The sequence below is a fragment of the Corythoichthys intestinalis genome, chromosome 6 (genome assembly GCF_030265065.1).
Source record: "Corythoichthys intestinalis isolate RoL2023-P3 chromosome 6, ASM3026506v1, whole genome shotgun sequence".
Classification (NCBI taxonomy): Eukaryota; Metazoa; Chordata; class Actinopteri; order Syngnathiformes; family Syngnathidae; genus Corythoichthys; species Corythoichthys intestinalis.
Window position 1 is genome coordinate 15,672,156 of NC_080400.1, and position 21,044 is coordinate 15,693,199.

Below are 21,044 nucleotides of genomic sequence, written 5' to 3' on the forward strand. Positions count from 1 at the left end.
CATTTCAGAAACTAATTTCAAAGAAAAAAATTAACAATTCTCTAAGAAAATATGTCTGAATACTGTTGCTAATAACAAAATTAAATAATTTCACTAATCCTAACTGACCTGACATAAAATGTTTTTTTCCGATTTGACTTCAGACGGAGACAAAAATGGTGTTTTTGCATAAATAAAGTATGTAAACCTCAGGCTTCTACTGTATACGTTTTCTTCCTAATTGTGCATTTTTTGACTGGTGCAGTTTATACTCAGGTGCGATTTATAGTCCGAACTTGATATGTGCCAGTTACCGGTTTCAAGGTATACTGTGGTAGGAAAATGTCATGGTTTCAAAACCACTAAGATTTTCCATCATACCGTTCCTATGGTATTAGCTATTTTTCATGTCCCAAAAGTGCAGGAAGAAGTCCCTCGCCCTCCGGTTGTTGCTCATCGAGTCAGCTGTGCTACACGATGGCTGGAGAAGTTGAAAGTATAAACTTTTTCCCCCATCGAAGAAAACTAAGTCGCTGGTATGGGAATACTTCGACTACAGAAAAGTTACAGACGGCCGCGGTTTAGAGGAGGAGGGCCAACCGATATGTAAAAAATGTTTGCGGAGGGTGGCTGCTAGAGGAGGCAAAACCCCCAATATGATTTTGCATTTACGTGAACACCTTCTTTATTTGTAGGTAAACACTGTCGTGAACGCTTCCCACCAGCTATGAGAGTTAACTCCAGCGTGTTGTACTACAAATACTACAAAGTAAGCTTGTTAACGTGGCAGATAACGTAGCTAATTAGCATGCCAAGACAGCTAACTAGTTTCCTCGCGAACATTAGCCTACTTTTTTTCTTCTTTTCACCCAGACATCTCAAAATAACACATTTTAGAGCTTTAATTGCAATACCGTGATACTTTGAAACCGTGATATTTTTGCTTTAGTTAGGTTGCTTAGGTTATACTGTCAAAATTTCATATTGGCGCATGCCTAGTCCCAACAAGTTCAAATAAACTGCAATCACCTGGTACCCAAACAAGATGCAAAACAATACTGCCATGTTTTAGATCAATACAGTAACTACCGACTTACGTGTGAAATTATTAACACATTATGATATCATTTCACATGTTATTTTGTTTTTTTGGAGTGACACTGAAGGTTTGGTAAACTTGTTAGCATGTTCTTTGTGCTATAGTTATCTGAATAACTTAATAGCTATGGCTATTCAATTGTATTATTGACTTTTTTATATTGAAATGCATGCTTTTAGTTTGTGGCGCTTTCACGCCCACGTTGGGGCGCACTTGCACTTGTTTACGTGAAGAAGAGCGCTCACACGCCAGAAGAAGACCGACAGCTACGCAGCTCTGACTGAGTGGGCGAGTTAGCGAGAGAGAAACACAGCTGCGAACCTACGTTCATTGTTTATGCTTGTAAAATATCTCTACAGAGGCAACACCTGTGTGTATCATCTTTTCTGTTGTTGTGTGTTTTCCACACTTAGAGCCCGTTGTGTGGTTGTTTGAACGATGCGCTAATGCTAGTGAACGCATGCTAACCGTTTGTGTCATGTCATTGTTGTAAAAGCACCTAATTATCATATATTTAGTCGATGCGAACCTGTTTGGTATCGAGGACGAAATTCATTCAGCAAATTATACGGACGTCCAGCATCGTCATTTGGGAGTTTAGCCCGCTGAATAGCCAGGACCGAGCCGTAGCGTCCTGGTGAGGACAGTATATTCGCATTTTGTTGTTCATGCACTGCACACTTATTCAGCATGTTGTTCTCTATTGTATTTTTATATTAAATTGCCTTTCAAGATGACATGTCTGTTCTATGTGTTGGATTTTATCAAGTAAATTTCCCCCCAAAATGCAACTTATACTCCGGTGCGACTTGCATGTTTTTTTTCTCTTCGTTGGGCATTTTATGGCTGGTGCGACTTATAATCAGGTGCGACTTGTAGTCCGAAAAATACGGTACTTAACAAGACCGCAATTAATCACTCCAGAGACAAAAACAAAACAAACAAAGACATTTGGGATTCGAAGATCAATGTGCATACAACCCGAGAATGTATACCGAACAAATTTCCAATTTGAACTGTCGATAAATAAAGGAGAAGACATTTTTGTTCGTGTCCTCACCAAGAACAAGTGATTTTTTCAACCACCCCTCCCTCCAGGTGGTCTTAAAAAATACAATAAATCACTCTTTCTTTTTTTGCACTAACCCCATTAGTATTTCCTCCATATTTTCCATTTGCTAAAAATAACACAAATTCAGGAATGTTGATCCCAACACAAATTGTAAAAGGTGGTACCTTTCCACCTATTTATGCAGCACTGTTCAGTATAAATGTCCCAAAAACAAACTTGGGGACATGCTGATCCTTACTAGAGGTAAGAATCTTGGGGCGCCTAACAATTTGATTATGATTCAGAGGTTACGATTCGATTACAAATTGATTATTGATGCAATCCCCCCCGCCCCAGCTATTAGCTTTCTTTTAATGTTTCGTACATTAGTTACAAAAATTGTACAAAAATCCTCTCACGCTTAACTACTATTTCACTATGAAGTTAACAGTTCAAAACAATAAATAAAATACACTGTACTCAAGTCCCCATTCTGTATCAGCACCTTTAAACTATATTCAATTAATTTAATGTTGTGAATCAACCGTTAAAATTGCTCCCGTTATTCTATAATTTCCCGTCTGTCTACTTTCGACATGTGAAAGTTTTAGTTTCAACATTTAAAGATAATTCAAGTCAAGCTTTTTTAGGAGTATTTTAGATAAAAAGTTTATTAGGTTCGCTCAGAAGGTTCGCTACAACAGCCTTTCAGAGAAGTCTACTGCTTTAAGATGGCGGCTGTTTACTAATGCCGGCAAGTCTGTCATTTCGCATATAGTTCTCTATACATGTGCTATCGTTGCCGAGTTCGTCATTTCGCATCTAGTTTTACAAACATGTGATATCTACCGTAGCATTATGTGGACGTATGTGTAGCAACGTAGGTGTTGTTTGAAGCGCTGTCGGCTGCAGTCAGGTATTTATTTATTTATTTATCCAGCAGCTTAAGTTGTCGGTCCGTTTTGGTTCCGCTTTATTTGGCATATTTCAATAATCGGAATTTGGTTGTTTGTGAATCGTTCTCGAACGTTCCACGAGCGAATCACGAATAATTTCGCACACCTCTAATCCTTATACTATGAAGGTTGTATATATTCAGGTTATAACATTGCCGCAATCTCTTTTTAAATGAGTTATGGATTTAAAAAAAAAATCCAATTCACTAATCAAATATATCAACAAATTAATCTGTTATTAAAATAATTAGTTCCAGCCATAAAATGGATGCCCACTCATTTTTTTTTAGCATTTGTGTACTCACATATCAGGTTTTTTTCCCCTATCATGTTAGTTGCGGAAACAATTCTATTTTGCTTCCCCCCCCCCATTTTTAGTATAAAATAAATATTACTTTGGCACCATCACCTGTCATATTAGTGGAAAAGATGTTGAAGTAAACATCCGGGGCGGAGCTTTTTTTTAGTCAATCTAAAAGAAAAATGAGCTTTGCCGACAACTTCTGCGTTCACAAGTAATGACAACCATCAACACTATTTAGAGTACTACAGTTATGTTTTCAGTTAGCATAACACTACTATGACAACATGGGCTAGAAAGGGAACAAAGAATTATCAGGATTTAAATCATAAATGAACTTGAAAAATAAATACATAAATAATCCTCAAGTTTTACCAATGACGTGTTAATGGCAGCCAATGATAAATGAATACTAAAAGTTGGAATGGAGGATGATAATAAACATTCAATTTGATATGTTACTATATTGTGAATGTATGAAAATATGTGCACGTGTACATGAGCTTCCTCACCATAGCAAGCGCACTAGTTCCTCACCTGTAGCGGGCGGCTGGTGGGACGAGAGCCCCGTCAGATCCAGCGAGCTGTCTGACATGACGTGCTTCAAGTCCCCGCCCACGTCGGTCAGTTTCATGTCCAGCTGCACCGACAGAGCGTCCTCAGAGTCGTCCTTCCCAGCGCTGCTGCCGCCGATGGATGGGAGATCCAAGGACTTAACAGAGGCGCAGTCTTCTTTGCCCTGCTTGAAGGTGGCCACCTTGTCCACGAGCGTCTTTTCCGAAGCACCCAGCGCTGTACAGAATTTGGACGACTGGAAGTCGGCGAAGTCGTCACTGCCACCGTCCTTGGTGTCGTCGTAGGTCAGGCCACCGCCCTCCAAGGACAGCTTCTTGAAGGCGTCATACTTGTCCGAAGTCTTGTCGCCTTTGGGCTCCCCGCCAGAACTGCCAAACGCCATGAAGTCAGCGAAGTCGTCCCGCGGCGCCGGCGCCGGAGCTTGAGTGGTGTCTGAAGATGAACACCCAAATAGGGTAAAGTCCCCAAAGCTTTCGGGCTTGGTGCCAGTTTTTGTCTCGGCAGAGGGCGCGATAGAAGAGAAAAGGTCCAGGTCTGCAATGTTGAGAAGGTTTTTGGTTTGAGGAATAGAAATGGCTGGTGGTTGCTGCTGTTGTTGAACAGATTGGGAATTAGGGAAAGGAGAAGGAAAGGCGGGCTGGAAAATCTTGGCCTGCTCCGAAGGCTCTAGTGGAGAAACGCTGTCGGCGGTTTTAAAGTCCGTGAAGCCGTCATCGCTTCGGACGGACTTAAAATTGGCAAATCCTTCACCTGAAGAATGAAAACACAAAATATATGATTCTACTCTTCCATTTCAATTCAATAATAGAGTATTACAAGATATGTATTCTTTCATCGGCATAATATTCACATATTGCCTACCATTGACGGCGATAGAATGACCACTGACAAAGGATTTATAGTTGTCAATGACAGCCAATGAGTTAAGACAGAAATTAAAAAATACAGAAATAGGAAGCAAAAATTTATACGGGTCATTCCAAAATTGGAGAACATTTGACATCTCGCCTGTCAAATTTTAAATAATCCATATACCAAACACCGAAACGTAGTTTATGAGTACATGACGTACCTGACTTAGGCTATTTCGACTTTACGAGGGTAGTCTTGTCCGCCATTGTGTCTCCAGTTTTTTTTTTTTTAAGTGGCGTTAAGCCAGTGTAATGTGACACAGGATTTATCCGTGTCATAGCTTTCAGACATGAGGAGATGTACCAGGAATTACTCGGGTGGGACACTTTCAGACTTGTCCCGTGTTGGCGACTTGGCGCTCTCTGTGCTGGGGACAGGATTTTATAACCCGGACATTACGTCATTTTTGGTCAGCATTCGCAACAAAATAAACACATTTCCAAAGATGGACCATGGACTGTCTCTTCCTCAGCTCTAAAGGCTCATTTATGTATCTGCGTTCCGGTGACGGTGGAGCAACGACTTAGACTCTACGCAGTCATTGCGCATTCGAAGTTTTGCGTCAAGGAAACGCGTTGCTCTGCACCGCCACGCCACTAGCGGGGTATGGCTTTGTCTTTGTACGGTTTTGGGGGACTTGTCGAATTCCTTTACTTTTCCTTATTGACAGCAATGGCAACGGAGATGGAACGTGTGTATTTGCAGCTGCAGCTAATCAATATTGAACAACAAATGTTGTTACTTCAAATGTTGACGCGTAGGCGAAATAGAAGACGTTTGCGAATGTTTGAAAACGACGGTGTTGTCGTGCTGAACCTGAAACAATGTTCTGAGCGGACAATCCTGTGACGTTTACGTCACAGGCATTGACATGACGCGTAGTCAGGATTTTGGGGAGGTGCACATCAGGCTACGGCGTAAGGTCGTAAATCGGGTCTGTGGTAACGCTTTACAGTGGGACAAATAAGTATTTAGTGAACCACTAATTATGCAAGTTTTCCCACTTGAAAATATTGGAGAGGCCTGTAATTGTCAACATGGGTAAACCTCAACCATGAGAGACAGAATGTGGGGAAAAAAAAACAGAAAATCCCATTGTTTGATTTTTAAATAATTTATTTGCAAATCATGGTGGAAAGTAAATATTTGGTCAATACCAAAAATTCATCTCAATACTTTGTTATGTACCCTTTGTTGGCAATAATGGAGGCCAAACGTTTTCTGTAACTCTACACAAGCTTTTCACACACTGTTGCCGGTATGTTGGCCCATTCCTCTATGCAGATCTCCTCTAGAGCAGTGATGTTTTGGGGCTATCGTTGGACAATACGGACTTTCAACTCCCTCCTCACCCCGTGGCGTCAAATTGATAACAAGAACGGTGAGCAAAAATCCAAGAACCACACGGGGGAACCTAGTGAATGACCTCCAGAGAGCTGGGCCACAGTAACAAAGGCTATTATCAGTAATACAATAAGCCGCCAGGGACTCAAATCCTGCACTGCCAGACGTGTCCCACTGCTGAAGAAAGTACACATCCAGGCCCGTCTGCGGTTCGCTAGAGAGCATTTGGATAATCCAGAAGAGGACTGAGAGAATGTGTTATGGTCAGATGAAACCAAAATAGAACTTTTTGGTAGAAACACAGGGTCTCGTGTTTGGAGGAGAAAGAATACTGAATTGCATCCGAAGAACACCATACCCACTGTGAAGCATGGGGATGGAAACATCATGCTTTGGGGCTTATTTTCTGCAAAGGGACCAGGATGACTGATCTGTGTAAAGGAAAGAATGAATGGGGCCATGTATCGACAGATTTTGAGTGAAAATCTCCTTCCATCAGCAAGGGCATTGAAGATGAGACGTGGCTGGGTCTTTCAGCATGACAACGATCCCAAACACACAGCCAGGGCAACAAAGGAGTGGCTTTGCAAGAAGCATTTCAAGGTCCTGCAGTGGCCTAGCCATTCCCCAGATCTCAACCCCAAAGAAAATATGTGGAGTGAGTTGAAAGTCAGTGTTGCCCAACGACCACCCCAAAACGTCATTGCTCTAGAGGAGATCTGCATGGAGGAATGGGCCAAAATACCAGCAACAGTGTGTGAAAAGCTTGTGAAGAGTTACAGAAAACGTTCGGCCTCCATTATTGCCAACAAAGGATACATAACAAAGTATTGAGATGAATTTTTGGTATTGACCAAATATTTACTTTCCACCATGATTTGCAAATAAATTATTTAAAAATCAAACAATGTGATTTTCTGTTTTTTGTTCCCCACATTCTGTCTCTCATGGTTGAAGTATGCCCACGTTGACAATTACAGGCCTCTCTAATATTTTCAAGTGGGAGAACTTGCACAATTAGTGGTTGACTAAATATTCATTGCCCCACTGTATGTCCGCCGTGACCACTATGCAGAAGTATAAATCAGCCTTAAGATCCAGTAACAATTTCATTTCATTATGTTTTCAGTTTAATTTTGCTATCTTTCTAGTTTGCCACGTTGATAATTGCGATGTTTGTTTACAGATTTTCGTCCTACTGGGAAGTGAGAGGAAAACATGATCGGCTCGCCATGATATTTATGTGATCAGCCTTCGCGCTGTGACCTGGGAATTTACCGACTGCTTTCATACATGCCACGTCCTGATTAAATCCCAGACACTATACTAGGACGTGACCCGGTTAATGTCCGTGTGTATCGACCCGGAAAAGTGCCTTCAGACATAAGGGCTACAATCCCGGGACTTAAGCGGAGTTAAGCGTTTTGTCTGAAAGGGGGTAACAGTAACACCTCTTAGCAATGATCGTGAGTACAGAATCTTATTTTTTACTTTATTTTATTAATATGACGTATAATATATGTTTTTGGATAGTTATTTTGAGATTTAGGGATATTTAAAGGGCTAATTCTGATTTACGTGGTACGCATTTCGGGTTACGTTGCCAGCTTAGAAACTCGTTCGTAACTTGGGGAGTACGTGTACATTATAAATCAACATGTCTGGTTTACTGCCCAAAATGACATTTTTCTCTTGTCCCAGCCTCCAACGACCAAATTGAATCTCAATTAAAACTACAAACTAGAAATTTTAAAGAAATTTGGGATTATTATTTGTTTTATTGCCATCTCTTCTAGCTGTGGGAACATTTGTTTTTATAAACATAATATTTTAAATATGAAGTATTACCATTAAATTTTTAGCATAGCAATATAAAGCAGCGATTGTGAATAACGATATGCTAGACGTGACATAAAAAAGCTACTGCTAGAGCAAATTTACGTCCTCGCATCTATTTTTCAAATTTTTGTATCATAGTTTGCCTTGATTGAACGTCTCACTCTAGTACCTCATGCAACCTTGTTGTGCTTATGAACAGAGTAAGACCATTATTTTTTAATTGACTTATTTAAATGGTTTCAGTAAGTAATTAGCTATCTAGCTAAACGACTAGCTTCTACACTTAAGACACAGCTAACATTAGTACATATTTGCAGCCCTGGTACTCTAATTACACTGAATATTGTTAAGACCAACTAAATGACAAATCTGTTGAATGGATCTATTAGCTAAACTAATCAATACTCTGATTGTTTATTACAAGTTATTACTAAAAATGTCACAAATCTGGAAAAATCAGAAAATTAAAGGTTGTCATCCAATTCTGAAATGGCCCATACAAGCAGAATCAGTGAGAACACAAGCTAGATAATCAGCATTCACTGTTGTATGAACTATAGGAAAAAACTTTCAGCACACTGCAGACTATGAGCACGACTTACTGGGCTTGTAAGACCGGACCACATTGCAAACTGTTCTAATGAAACAAGAGCCAGTGAAGGTGGATTTAAGGTGTGCAAAACAAAGAAGTGTAGTTACTACCAAATCTATGTAGTTTCACTTAATTTTTTGTGCGTAATCCATCAGTACTGTATCATTAATATTTATGAGTGGTACTTTTTGTAGAAAGTTGAAATGGAGGCAAATCACCTTACCTAATGGTTTACTGTCAGTGGGATTTTCAAGTTGTCTAAACACACTGTATTTGTCTCCCCCATCTGTAAGGGAAAAAGAAAAGTAAGCTAAAGGGGGAACACATCGTAAATTCACACAAAGAGGTCAAGATTGTACCTGAGGTAGGCGGCGTGATTTCTGCGGGCTGATCCACAGATAGCTGCTTGAAGACGGCATACTTATCAGTGGATGCACCGGTCTGGGGAGTTAACATGGCCGTTGCACTGAAAGATATTTCAAAGTTTTCAGCAATTCTGAGATCGAAGATCGAAAAAAAAAAAAAAAAAATGAGGTTGATCTCGTTGCTCAGCTGTGACAATATTAAATCTACCATAAGTACAGTGGGGCAAATAAGCATTTAGTCAACCACTAATTGTGCAAGTTCTCCCACTTGAAAATATTAGAGAGGCCTGTAATTGTCAACATGGGTAAACCTCAACCATAAGAGACAGAATGTGGAAAAAAACAAAACAAAATCACATTGTTTGATTTTTAAAGAATTGATTTGCAAATCATGGTGGAAAATAAGTATTTGGTCAATACCAAAAGTTCATCTCAATACTTTGTTATGTACCCTTTGTAGGCAATAACGGAGGCCAAACGTTTTCTGTAGCTCCTCACAAGCTTTTCACGCACTGTTGCTGGTATTTTGGCCCATTCCTCCATGCCGATCTCCTCTAGAGCAGTGATGTTTTGGGGCTGTCGTTGGGCAACACAGACCTTCAACTCCCTCCACAGATTTTCTATGGGGTTGAGATCTGGAGACTGGCTAGGCCACTCCAGTACCTTGAAGTGCATCTTACGAAGCCACTCCTTTGTTGCCCTGGCTGTGTGCTTGGAATCATTGTCATGGTGAAAGACCCAGCCACGTCTCTTCTTCAATGCCCTTGCTGATGGAAGGAGATTTTCACTCAAAATCTCTCGATACATGGCCCGTTAATTCTTTCCTTTACACGGATCAGTCGTCCTGGTCCCTTTGCAGAAAAAACAGCCCCAAAGCATGATGTTTCCACCCCCATCCTTCACAGTGGGTATGGTGCAATTCGGTATTTTTTTCCTCCAAACAAGAGAACCTGTGTTTCAACCAAAAAGTTCTATTTTGGTTTCATCTGACCATAACACATTCTCCCAGTCCTCTTCTGGATCATCTAAATGCTCTCTAGCGAACCACAGACGGGCCTGGACGTGTACTTTCTTCAGCAGGGGGACACGTTTGGCAGTGCAGGATTTGAGTCCCTGGCGGCGCATTGTGTTCCTGATAGTAGCCTTTGTTACTGTGGTCCCAGCTCTCTGTAGGTCATTCGCTAGGTCCCCCCATGTGGTTCTGGGATTTTTGCTCCCCGTTCTTGTTCTCATTTTGGCGCCACGGGGTGAAGAGAGAGTTGAAAGTCCGTGTTGTCCAACGACAGCCCCAAAACATCACTGGTCTAGAGGAGATCTGCATGGAGGAATGGGTCAAAATACCAGCACAGTGTGTGAAAAGCTTGTGAAGAGTTACAGAAAACATTTGGCCTCCGTTATTGCCAACAAAGGGTACATAACAAAGTATTGACATGAACTTTTGGTATCGACCAAATATTTATTTTCCACCATGATTTGCAAATAAATTATTTAAAAATCAAACATTGTGATTGTTTTTTTTTCCACATTCTGTCTCCCATGTTGACAATTACAGGCCTCTCTAGTATTTTCAAGAGGGATGACTTGCACAATTAGTGGTTGACAATCTACTTATTTGCCCCACTGTATACGCAACTGCTAACTGACAAGTGTGGCAGATTTCGAACATTCCCTCAGAGTCCAATGTTGATGATTTTCAATGGGTTTATTATTATTGCAGAATTGCTTTGCAACGGACATTTACACACAAATGCCTTGGTAACGTTAACAAAAAATATTTAAAATACTCACAGGAATATGCTCTTTTTACAATTCCAAAAACAATTTATTTCAAAATACTCTGCCAGAACAAGTTATATGTACAAAGTATGGTTTGCCATTTATCATTCAGCGCTGCTAATTTATGTTGATATTTAAAGCTAGTGCAAATGCTCAAAAGTATCCAATGTCCTTCCAAATGTGACGAAAACTTGACAGCACTCAGATGCCAGATAATTTAGTTCCGCCTCATCTTTGTCTCTTAACACATAATTGCCTTTCCATTTGAATTGCTCAAGTAATACAGAGAAATGAGCTTATCGACCTCCCGCTGAAATTAATTCATTAGGAGATGACCCTAACTCATTGTTATGCCGGGAAGCTTCCAGTGAGACAGAAAGGAGAGCCGACTATCTGGAACTTAATTCAGCACAATATACGGTTTAACAAAGCTTTAATGATGAAGCGCTGAGGATGAATATGAACCTGCTTTGATGCTGTGTCGTTACACTGGCAGGGAAACTTGCCCTTGACTCTCCATGGAAGTCAGAGAATGGCTGATCGCCGGTTCCAGCCTTGGGAGCCTCTTGGAAATCCTGGAAGTCATCGTCTTCCACTTTGGTTCCCTAAAAGTGATAGACAACGATGAAGAGTACAATATATTCACTGTAGGGATGCAACTAACGATTATTTTTCATTATCATTAATCGGACAATTAATTAAACGATTGATCTCCATAATATTTCACATAAACTATATGTATTTAACTTAAAAATTCTAGCATTAATTAAACAATTAATAAAACATTGATGGTTTTGAAACGTGATATAGTTAGCGTCCGAGACTTATGTCTGTGCGTTAACTGCCACTGAACTTCAGTTCAGCTTAGCTTAGCTCGCGCTGATAATAAATTTTATGAGGAAAATAATGTATTAAAAAAAAGCAGAAACGGTGTGTAAGTGAACCGAACCAAATATCCAAAATCAAAATATTCAAAACATCCACTTGATTACACCCACTTCACTTAAGCAGCCAAATTCATAGCATAGCCAAATTTGCCCGAGTAGGAACTCTCTATTTGCCTTTACAAACCAAAATGTAATCACTCTCTCTTCTCATCATATTTCCTACCCTACAAATTTGAGTTAAATAGGCTAATCAGTTATCAAGTCATCACAAAATTCCTTTTTTGACCCCAGGGTTTCCCGTACGTATTAAATATTGTGGCGCACCGCTACACCAAAATAAAAGCTGCCATGCCATGCAAGAGAGATGTATGTTTTAAAAAAAAATTTTTAAGGCCGTTTCAAACTAGCGTCAGCCTAGTGTGAAGGGTTCAGCGGCAACCAATTAATTGTGTATTGTAATGCCCGTAACTATACAAGGCCCCCTTAGGAGACGATTGGTCAGAAAGCTGTGACGTAGAAGGAAGCGAGAAGGAGAATGTGCGAGATAGCGGTCACATGTCGCGGATGCCAGCTGTTATTTTGTTATTGTTTTTCTTTATTATTGTTGCCACAATACAGTGGGTAAGCCAATAAAGACGCCTCTCTTTCTTCCCCGCATCCTGGGCATTATAGTATTTTGGATCGGACTTTTCAGCGAAAGTGAGCAGTGGACGGCTGTCTTGGACGGAACGGCAAGTTTGAATGAAATTGCGGCGAGAGGCGGGCAGAGCGCCGCCGAGCTAATGTCAACAACGCATTCAATAGCAGAGGGGCAGGCGTACTTATATCTGTGCTATCAGACTGTTTCGGCAGACAGATATACGCAATCACTGCTGACGAAACCTCAATAAATGTGCTTTTTTAAATCCAAGTTTTGCAAGCTCTGGGACACTCGAACAATGACTCCCATACTTCTCCTTGCTGAGCTAATTGGTACCTCGATGTGCATTTGTGTGGAAATGTAGTTCACGAACAACAACAACAACAACAAAAAAACTATTCACCTTCTCACCGAAACTAGTAAATCTCTTTACACGGCAATTACAATTTAAAGTGTGGGGACGGGACATTAATAAAACCAGACAGATTAGGTGAACGGGGGTCAGGGCTAAATTTTTCACCAATATGAACCTAATGAATTGATGGGCTAAATGATCAATGCAAAAATAAATCTGTATTGACTTGTACTAAGTTTCACACTGCAAATTCAATAACAACAATAACTTTTTAATCTGATGATTTTTCCTAAATCTATTCGAATAATTTTCTCCATCTTTATTTTGAGTGTTAAAGACTAGTTAACAGATTAATGGGTCAGATTACTCAATTTAATTTAGGTAAATATTATCATTTGTTCTTATTAAACCCATACATCTAAAGGTTGGTCATTTTTCACCAAAATCAAAGGGAAAAATGCATTCAAATAATGTTTTGAACAATATCACTTATTACTTTAAGAACATTTCTGGCAAAAAAAAACCCAGATTAAATATAATCACTTTTGTTTAAAATAAGTGTGTTAAGAAAAACAGCTATCTGAAAATAATTTTATTTCAAGAAATCTGAGAATAAAATTTACTAGAACCACTGGCAGTTAATTTCACTTATTTCAAGTCGATTTACACTAAAAACGAGGAAATTTAACTAGTCATCAGCCAATCAAACGTGCGTTTGAGGGACAAAATGGTGTCTGTGTAAGTCTGAACATAATGAAAGTAATTCACTTAATAATGGTAGGGTCAATTCTAGCTTTACAAAATATGCGAAGACAATCTAAATGACCTCTATAACTGAACTCATTATATAATGCAAATAAGGTTGGTTAAAAGTTGGCAGGGACAATTTGAGCATTCTGAAAAGTTCCTTGTGTTATGTCCCGAACGTCCCTATGCAAACCTACGCCATTGGTCCATGAACAGAAGGACTATTATTGTTGTGTTAATGTAGTACATATTTTGGCAAAATAAAAGGAAAAAGAAAGGACTACGAGATGTAAGTCGTACTATTGCTATGAGGAAAAAGTCGTATAATTACGTAGGGTAATGTAGCTGTAATCAGCTACGCATTTTACGTACATGTACCGTAGCTGATAGCTACGACATTAGCCTGAATAATGAAATATTTCAAATAGATCTTTGTTATGGTTCTTATTGGGAAACAAAATGTGAAAAAAAAATGTCATGATATGACATAATTTATCCTTGGCACGACATGGTGAGGCGGTCCGACTCCGATGTAGCCCACCACCGCCAACTTCAAAAAATCCTAGGGGAAACGCTGGACCCTCTGTGACCTTTGACCTCATTACCCCAAAATTCCATTTCATATTACAACCATATCCTGCAAGTTTGATCAAAATCTTATCTTGAACACAAACATACACACACAACCGAAACATAACATCTGGTTTATGTAGGTTTCACCTATTGGCGGCGGTAATGACTAAAATATGACTAAAAAGCCTTTTCTTCCTAAAAACTGAAAGGCTAGTAAAAACAACAATGTTTTGACACCAATATTGTCTTGCTTTCCAATGTTGACAAATTCTGACATCCTTGGCTATAAAAGAGTTACTGAAGAACTTCAGATTTTATTAAAATAATGAGATTTAATTTCTATTGTCAAAGGTTTGACTTTTGCATCTGGAAAAAAAGGGGCAAAAAGGCTATTCTTTCTGTTTCAAGTCACTAACTGAGCCCTACGTACTATGCATTTGTGTCTTTTAAATTCTTAAATCCTGTTTTTATTGTACAGTATACAGTGGTATAAAAAAGTATAAACCTTTTGGAATTTCCCGCTTTTTGCATAAAATCACCATCAAATGTGATCTGATCTTTGTCAAAATCACAAAGATTAAAAAACTGTCTGCTTTAACTAAAACCACCCAAACATTCATCGGTTTACATATATTAATAAGAATAGTATGCAAACAGTGACAAAAGGGGGAAAATAAGCAAGTGAACCATCATATTTAATATTTTGTGCCCCCCCCATTGGCAGCAATAACTTCAACCAGATGCTTCCTATAGTTGCAGATCAGTCTGGCACATTAATCAGGACTAATCTTGGCCCATTCCTCTCTTCAAAACTGCAGTAGTTCAGTCAGATTCCTGGGATGTCTGGCATAAATCGCTGTCTTTCGGCCATGCCACACAATCTCAATGGGGTTCAAGTCTGGACTTTGACTTGGCCACTCCAGAACATGTATTTTGCTGTTCTGAAACCATTCTGAAGTTGATCTACTTATGTGTTTTGGATCATTGTCTTGTTGCAAAATCCATCCTCTTTTCAGCTTCGTCTGACACGCGGCCTCAGGTTTTCCTGGTTTTCCTGATAAACTTTTGAATTCATTCTTCCATTCATGGCTGCAAGTTGTCCAGGCCCTGAGGTAGCAAAACAGCCCCAAATCATGATGTTCCCTCCACCATGCTTCACGGTGGGGATGAGGTGTCCATGTTGGTGAGCTGTTCCATTTTTCCTCCACACATGACGTGAGTTACTCCCAAACAATTCAACCTTTTTTTCCCATCAGTCCACAAAATATTTTGCCAAAACTTCTGTGGAATGTCCAAGTTCCTTTTAATGAGCAACAATGTTTTTTACACAGCAGTTGTTTCCTCAGTGGAGTCCTCCATGAACACCATTTTTGGCCATAATTTCTTTTTTTTTTACCTCTCTGAGTATTCTGCGCTGAACTCTTGGCGTCATCTTTGGTGGACGGTCACTCCTTGGGAGAGTAGCAACAGTGCCAAACTCTCTCCATGTGTAGACAACTTCTCTGACTGTCGAATGATGAACATCCAGACTTTTAGAGCTGGTTTTAAATCCTTTCCTAGCTTTATACAAATCAACAATCCTTGATCGCAGGTCTTCAGACAGCTCTTTTGCCCGAGCCATTTTCCACATCAGACAATGCTTCTCATCAAGACAATTCTTACCAGGTGTGTGGTTTATAGTCAGCAGGGCAGCTTTAAACCACTCATCTCTGATTGAGCACACACCTGACTTAAATTGTTTGGTAAAAATTGGTTTTAATTGCTATTTAAGTCTCCTTAGGCAGAGGGTTCACTTACTTATTTCCCCCCCTCCCGTCACTGTTTGCATGCTATCCTCATTAAAATATGAAAACCTATAAATGTTTGGGTGGTTTTAGTTAAAACACTGTTTTTACATCTGTGTGATTTTGACAAAGATCAGATCACATTTGATGGTGATTTTATACAGACATGTGAGAAATTCCAAAAGGTTCAGATAATTTTCATACCACTGTTTACGCATCTAGTGACATTGATTTATGGGATACAAAATGAGCTCTGCCAGTAACACGAAGTACAAGGAATGCTTTTTTTTTGTCTACACAGAAGTGCAACCAAGACAACACCCAAAAGAGTTGGAGGAGACAAATTTACATTCAAAATCCAAAGCAAAAAGCAAATATCATTTTGGTCGAGGGATGATAGAAATTTTACCTGAGCAGGAGGGAAACTAGCAATAAAGTTCGCAGATGTCTGAGCCGGTACTGTTGTCATGGGGGGCATGATTGTGGAAGGCGGTGCGGGCATAGGCATGGACACTGGCGGGTGGGTCATTATAGGCTGCTGGTGCTGGGACATGACGGGGGCCAAGGCCATAGCGAGGGCCGGTAGGTTAGGAACCGGTGGCGATGGAAACTGAGCAAGGATTTCCACGTTCATTGCAGGCAGGCCACTCTGAAACATTTCGACCAATCAGAACTCCAGTCTTGCGTACCTCTTGCATAGGTCACTGACAGATTTTGTTAAATGCACAGTTATGAAATTCAGGTAAAAGAAAAAATGAAATATTTGTTTATCAGATACAATCAATGCAATAATAATAATTTCACAATCAATAAAGAAATGATTTTATATTATGATTTTAAAAAGTTATGAAAATGCAGGTAGCCCCTGGGTTACGATTAGTGTTGCACCGATACCATTTTTTGGCCCCGATTCCGATACCGATACCTGGCTGTGCAGTATCGGCCGATACCGAACCGATACCACCCCGTTTATATATATATATATATATATTCCCCCCCCCCCCCCAAGAGCTACATAATTGGATGTGAAATCATTGCTATCAAGCCTTTGTCAGGCTGTTGCTTACCTTTGCAAAATAGGAAAAAGACTAGTACAAAGTATAATACTAGCCCAACAGAAGAAAGTAAAAATAACTTCATAATAATAAACTCTGAATGAACTGAGTAAACTTTTTTTAAACCTCTCAAAGGCCAAACAGTGCAACTTTCATGAAATTATTGTCAGATTGTGTTTTGTTGCTGGGCTGTTAGTGGGGGCGTTGCTGACGTCGCACCTGAATCCAATGCGGGCTCATCAACGCAGCATTTAACCACGGGTAAGCTCAGAGAAGGCTGCCGAGATATTTGCTTTGCTGATCGCCATTTGACATCTCGCACTATAGTCTCGCTACATTTGCTTGTTACGCCCCTGCATTGGGTTTTTCTGTTAGTGTGCTGCATTCGTTTGTAACCTCTACCCTGTGCAGGTATTTGAGTGTTTTTATATTGGCTTTTTGGCTCACTGCCTATCGTCTTAGTTAACCTTCGAGTTTGTAGTATTGAGCTCCGTCGACCTGCAGTCACGGACTCCTTTTGTTATTTCTACTATCCCGCGATCGCGTGTCATTTTTTGTTTGCAATTACAGCCTTGTACGTATCCCCCGCTTGTTGTCCGCTTCGAGGTCCAACCTTGTTTCCGCATTTGCGGACGCTAACAATCATAAGTAATAATAATTGACCACAGCATCCCGTCTCTCTATTAGCCTCCTTTTTTCGGGGGGGGGGGGGGGGGCCCTTATTTCTATTTCTGAAAGGTGGCAACCCTACTTTGGAAACAGTTCCCAAATTACTGCTGCATTTCTTTAAGTAAAAGACAAACTAAAGTTGACGTAGTGAACTGAACAGAGATTGTTGCACCGGTCTAGCGCCCTTCCTCTGGATAGCAGTCCTGCTCTTGCAGGCTCAAACTCGTTGTGTTCGTTCACGTTTCGTCTTCAAATGTTTTATCAGGTTCGAGGTATTGAAACTGGCCGATTTAACTCCACATCTCGAAACTTTCAGGCAGCAAATCTTGCATGCAGCCATTGATTTTAATTGACGGGATTTCTACTTTGAAATATTTCCCGACCGCCGCCATGTTGGCGGCGCCGATATAGCGGCCTTGTCATTGGTCAGGAGTGGCGATTGGCCCGTTCTCATTGGTCTGGAGCAGGCCAATAGCGATAGCTGCTTGGTGTTCACGTGTCATCACACAACACAGAGACAAAGTGTAGTGAGCGCCAGGAGAAAAAAAAAGGCTGCGGTCAAATGTTATAATAATGGACCGGTAAATGGTATCGGCGCCGTCTTTGTTGGTACTCGCCGATACCGATACCACCATTTTGGGCCGGATCGGTGCCCCCTGCCGATAATAGTATCGGTATCGGTGCATCTTTAGTTACGATATACCCTACTTTAAGAATTTCGATCTTACGATGCCGGAGTCTTGTCAACCATTTTGTCTCCAGTTTTTTGTTTTGTTTACTTATTTTCTTTTTTGGTAGTGTAAACAGTACCTTATTGTACATCACAGTATATATTTTTTTACTTTATATAACTTAGGGCTGCAGCTAATGATAATTTTCATTATCGATTAATCGGACAAGTAATCAAACGATTAATCGGATAAATGTCATTTCTTTCAATTACCTTCACAATGTACCTTGAAGTTGTTTTCGGCATGTTGTAAGTAGCAATGAAGACAAAATGGATGACTATTTCCTTCAATTGTATCGGTTATCAAATTCGTTGGAAACTAATTTATTAATCGATTAAATCGATTAGTTGGTGCAGCTTTATTAAGAAGCTAGTTTAGATAGTAAGATGTCCGGAAATTGGGAAAAATGTGAGTTAGTTGTTGTTTCCGAAGTAAAAGCAGATTTTTATTCATGTCCTACTTTGACTTAACAAAAATATAATGAAATCTGATAATATTTACAACTGAAAAGTTAAATATATGTTATAATTTCAAGAATTTTGACAAGTTTAAGGTGAAGAAGGTCCTAAACGATATAATCGGTTATCAAAATGGATGTCGATTAATTTGCTAACGATTAGTTGTCGATTAATTGTTGCACCTCTAATATAAATAATATGATTGTTCTGCCCTTTGGGGAAATGCTTAACAAATTTGATCATAATTTTGACTTTTGTTTTGTGATACATGCCTTTATCTTGGTGCAGGAAACAGCAGGTAGTACGTCCACACGCGAGTAAGAGTGCATGTACACACGAAGAAGAGCGTACGCACACACTTGAGGAAGAGCAAATTTGCTCCCACGAAGAAGTTGTGCAGGCAACAGAGGGTGAGGGGAAAGATTATAGCTTAGCTCCAACATCTTGGCAAGTACAGTGCAATGAAGTAGAATACTTGTTTTTTGATAGTTATTTTGATATCTAGAGGGTATGTAGGGGTACTTAAAGAGTTAATTCCAACTTACGCGGAAAGTCGGGTTATGTGACCAGCGTAGGAACGGAACTCATTCGTAAACCGGGGACTACCTGAATATAAAACTGCATTGTTCATGAAATGAATGATAACTAAATAATCTTACTGTAATTAAATTAGATAATATGTATGATAATAAATAAATTTCACAAGGTAACTTCATGCATTCTCTATTCTATTCTATATTTCACGTTGGCTCAAAGCCACTCTTTCTTCATTAATAATACTGAGTGATTAAATTTAGATGCCATGAAAAAAAGTTAACTAAATGCTCATTACATTTGTTCAATTGAATAATTATTAAATCATATGTATTTTACATTGCATTTTACAATGTACTAATTGAACAACAAAAAATATTGTTTACCTTTAAAAATAAAATTTTAATGGAATAAGGGATAAACTACAACTAATAAATAGATGCTATTCAATGCCATCAAGAAAATTTGACATTTTAATTATTTAAATCTAATGTTTGCACAAGCAACAAGAATATGGTAATCAAAATTGTCATCATGAACGAAAAGGCCACGAATTCAATTCTGAAAATCCAATGAAACCCAGTTTTACCTGTGCAACACCTATTAGCGCCAGCACAGTGTAGAGCTCCTCTTTAGTCAACATGCCAGGTGTCGTGCGGTTGGCCGATGCCCAGATTTGGCCCAAAGCCTCTCGAGGAAGACCTGACGACATGAGCAGCGGGTACAGCTTGGCTGTGTCGATCCCGGCCGGAGTCATGCTGAACTCCAGAACCTTTTTGAACATGTCTGCGTGCAGAAAAACAGTTTTAGTTTCTTAAATACACTTTATGAAACACGGGTGGTGAATGATCATTTATACCAGAAACACAAAGGAGAGGTAGCAAATATACATACAGTGCTCAATAAAATTGGAGGAAGACTTCAAACTCACATCAGATTTAAATAGGGGGGGATTATCTTGAATATCTTTCCTGAAAATAAGTAGGTGATGTAAGAAAATTATGCCATGTATTTGAATCACCCTATAGCAAAAACACCCCCAAAATGAAAGTGGAAAAAAATGATGCAGCAGACTAGCCCATTTTGCCAAAATGTCAATGTGGCATCTCAAAATGATTCTCAGTAGTTTGTGTGGCCCCCACGTGCTTGTACAGCTCCTAATGATAGATGGTGTCGGGGGGGCGGGGGTCTCCTCCCAGATCTGGACCAGGGCATCACTGAGCTATTGGACAGTTCGAGGAGCAACTTGGCAGCGCTGGATGGAGCTAAACATAATGTCCTAGAGGTGTTCTATTGGGTTTAGGTCAGATAAACATGGGGGCAAGTCAATGGTGTCAATTCCTTCATCCTCCAAAGACTGCCTGCATACTCTAGCCACATGAGGTAGAGTATTGTCGTGGACCAGGAGGCAACCAGGTCCCACTGCACCAGCGTAGGTTCTGACAGTGAGCAACTGGGCAGCACCGGATGGATCAAAACAATGTCCCAGAGGTGTTCTATTGGGTTTAGGTCAGATGAACATGGGGGCAAGTCAATGGTATCAATTCCTTCATCCTCCAGGGACTGCCTGCATACTCTAGCCACATGAGGTAGGGTATTGGCATGGACCAGGAGGCACCCAGGTCCCACTGCACCAGCGTAGGTTCTGACAATGAGTCCAAGGATTTCATCTCGATACCTAATATCAGTCAGGGTTCCATTATCTAACCTGTAGAAGTCTGTGGATCCTTCCATGGATATGCCTCCCCAGACCATCACCGACCTGCCACCAAAGTGATCATGCCGAATGAAGTTACAGGGAGCAAAACATTCTTCACGGCA

General features: G+C 40.0%; 1 protein-coding gene across 6 annotated transcripts in view; it reads right to left on the minus strand.

Annotated features, from left to right (window-relative positions):
* The window catches only part of LOC130917033 (synergin gamma-like), a 98,219-nt gene that overhangs the window by 42,803 nt on the left and 34,372 nt on the right, over nucleotides 1-21,044 (minus strand). For all 6 annotated transcript variants that reach the window (XM_057838083.1, XM_057838082.1, XM_057838084.1 and 3 more), the window contains 6 exons: nucleotides 19,813-20,009; nucleotides 16,186-16,425; nucleotides 11,256-11,395; nucleotides 9,009-9,115; nucleotides 8,873-8,935; nucleotides 3,924-4,712 (listed from right to left, as the gene is read on the minus strand). In XM_057838083.1, the coding sequence (XP_057694066.1) occupies nucleotides 3,924-4,712; nucleotides 8,873-8,935; nucleotides 9,009-9,115; nucleotides 11,256-11,395; nucleotides 16,186-16,425; nucleotides 19,813-20,009 (1,536 nt within the window). The remainder of the gene's footprint in view (nucleotides 1-3,923; nucleotides 4,713-8,872; nucleotides 8,936-9,008; nucleotides 9,116-11,255; nucleotides 11,396-16,185; nucleotides 16,426-19,812; nucleotides 20,010-21,044) is intronic.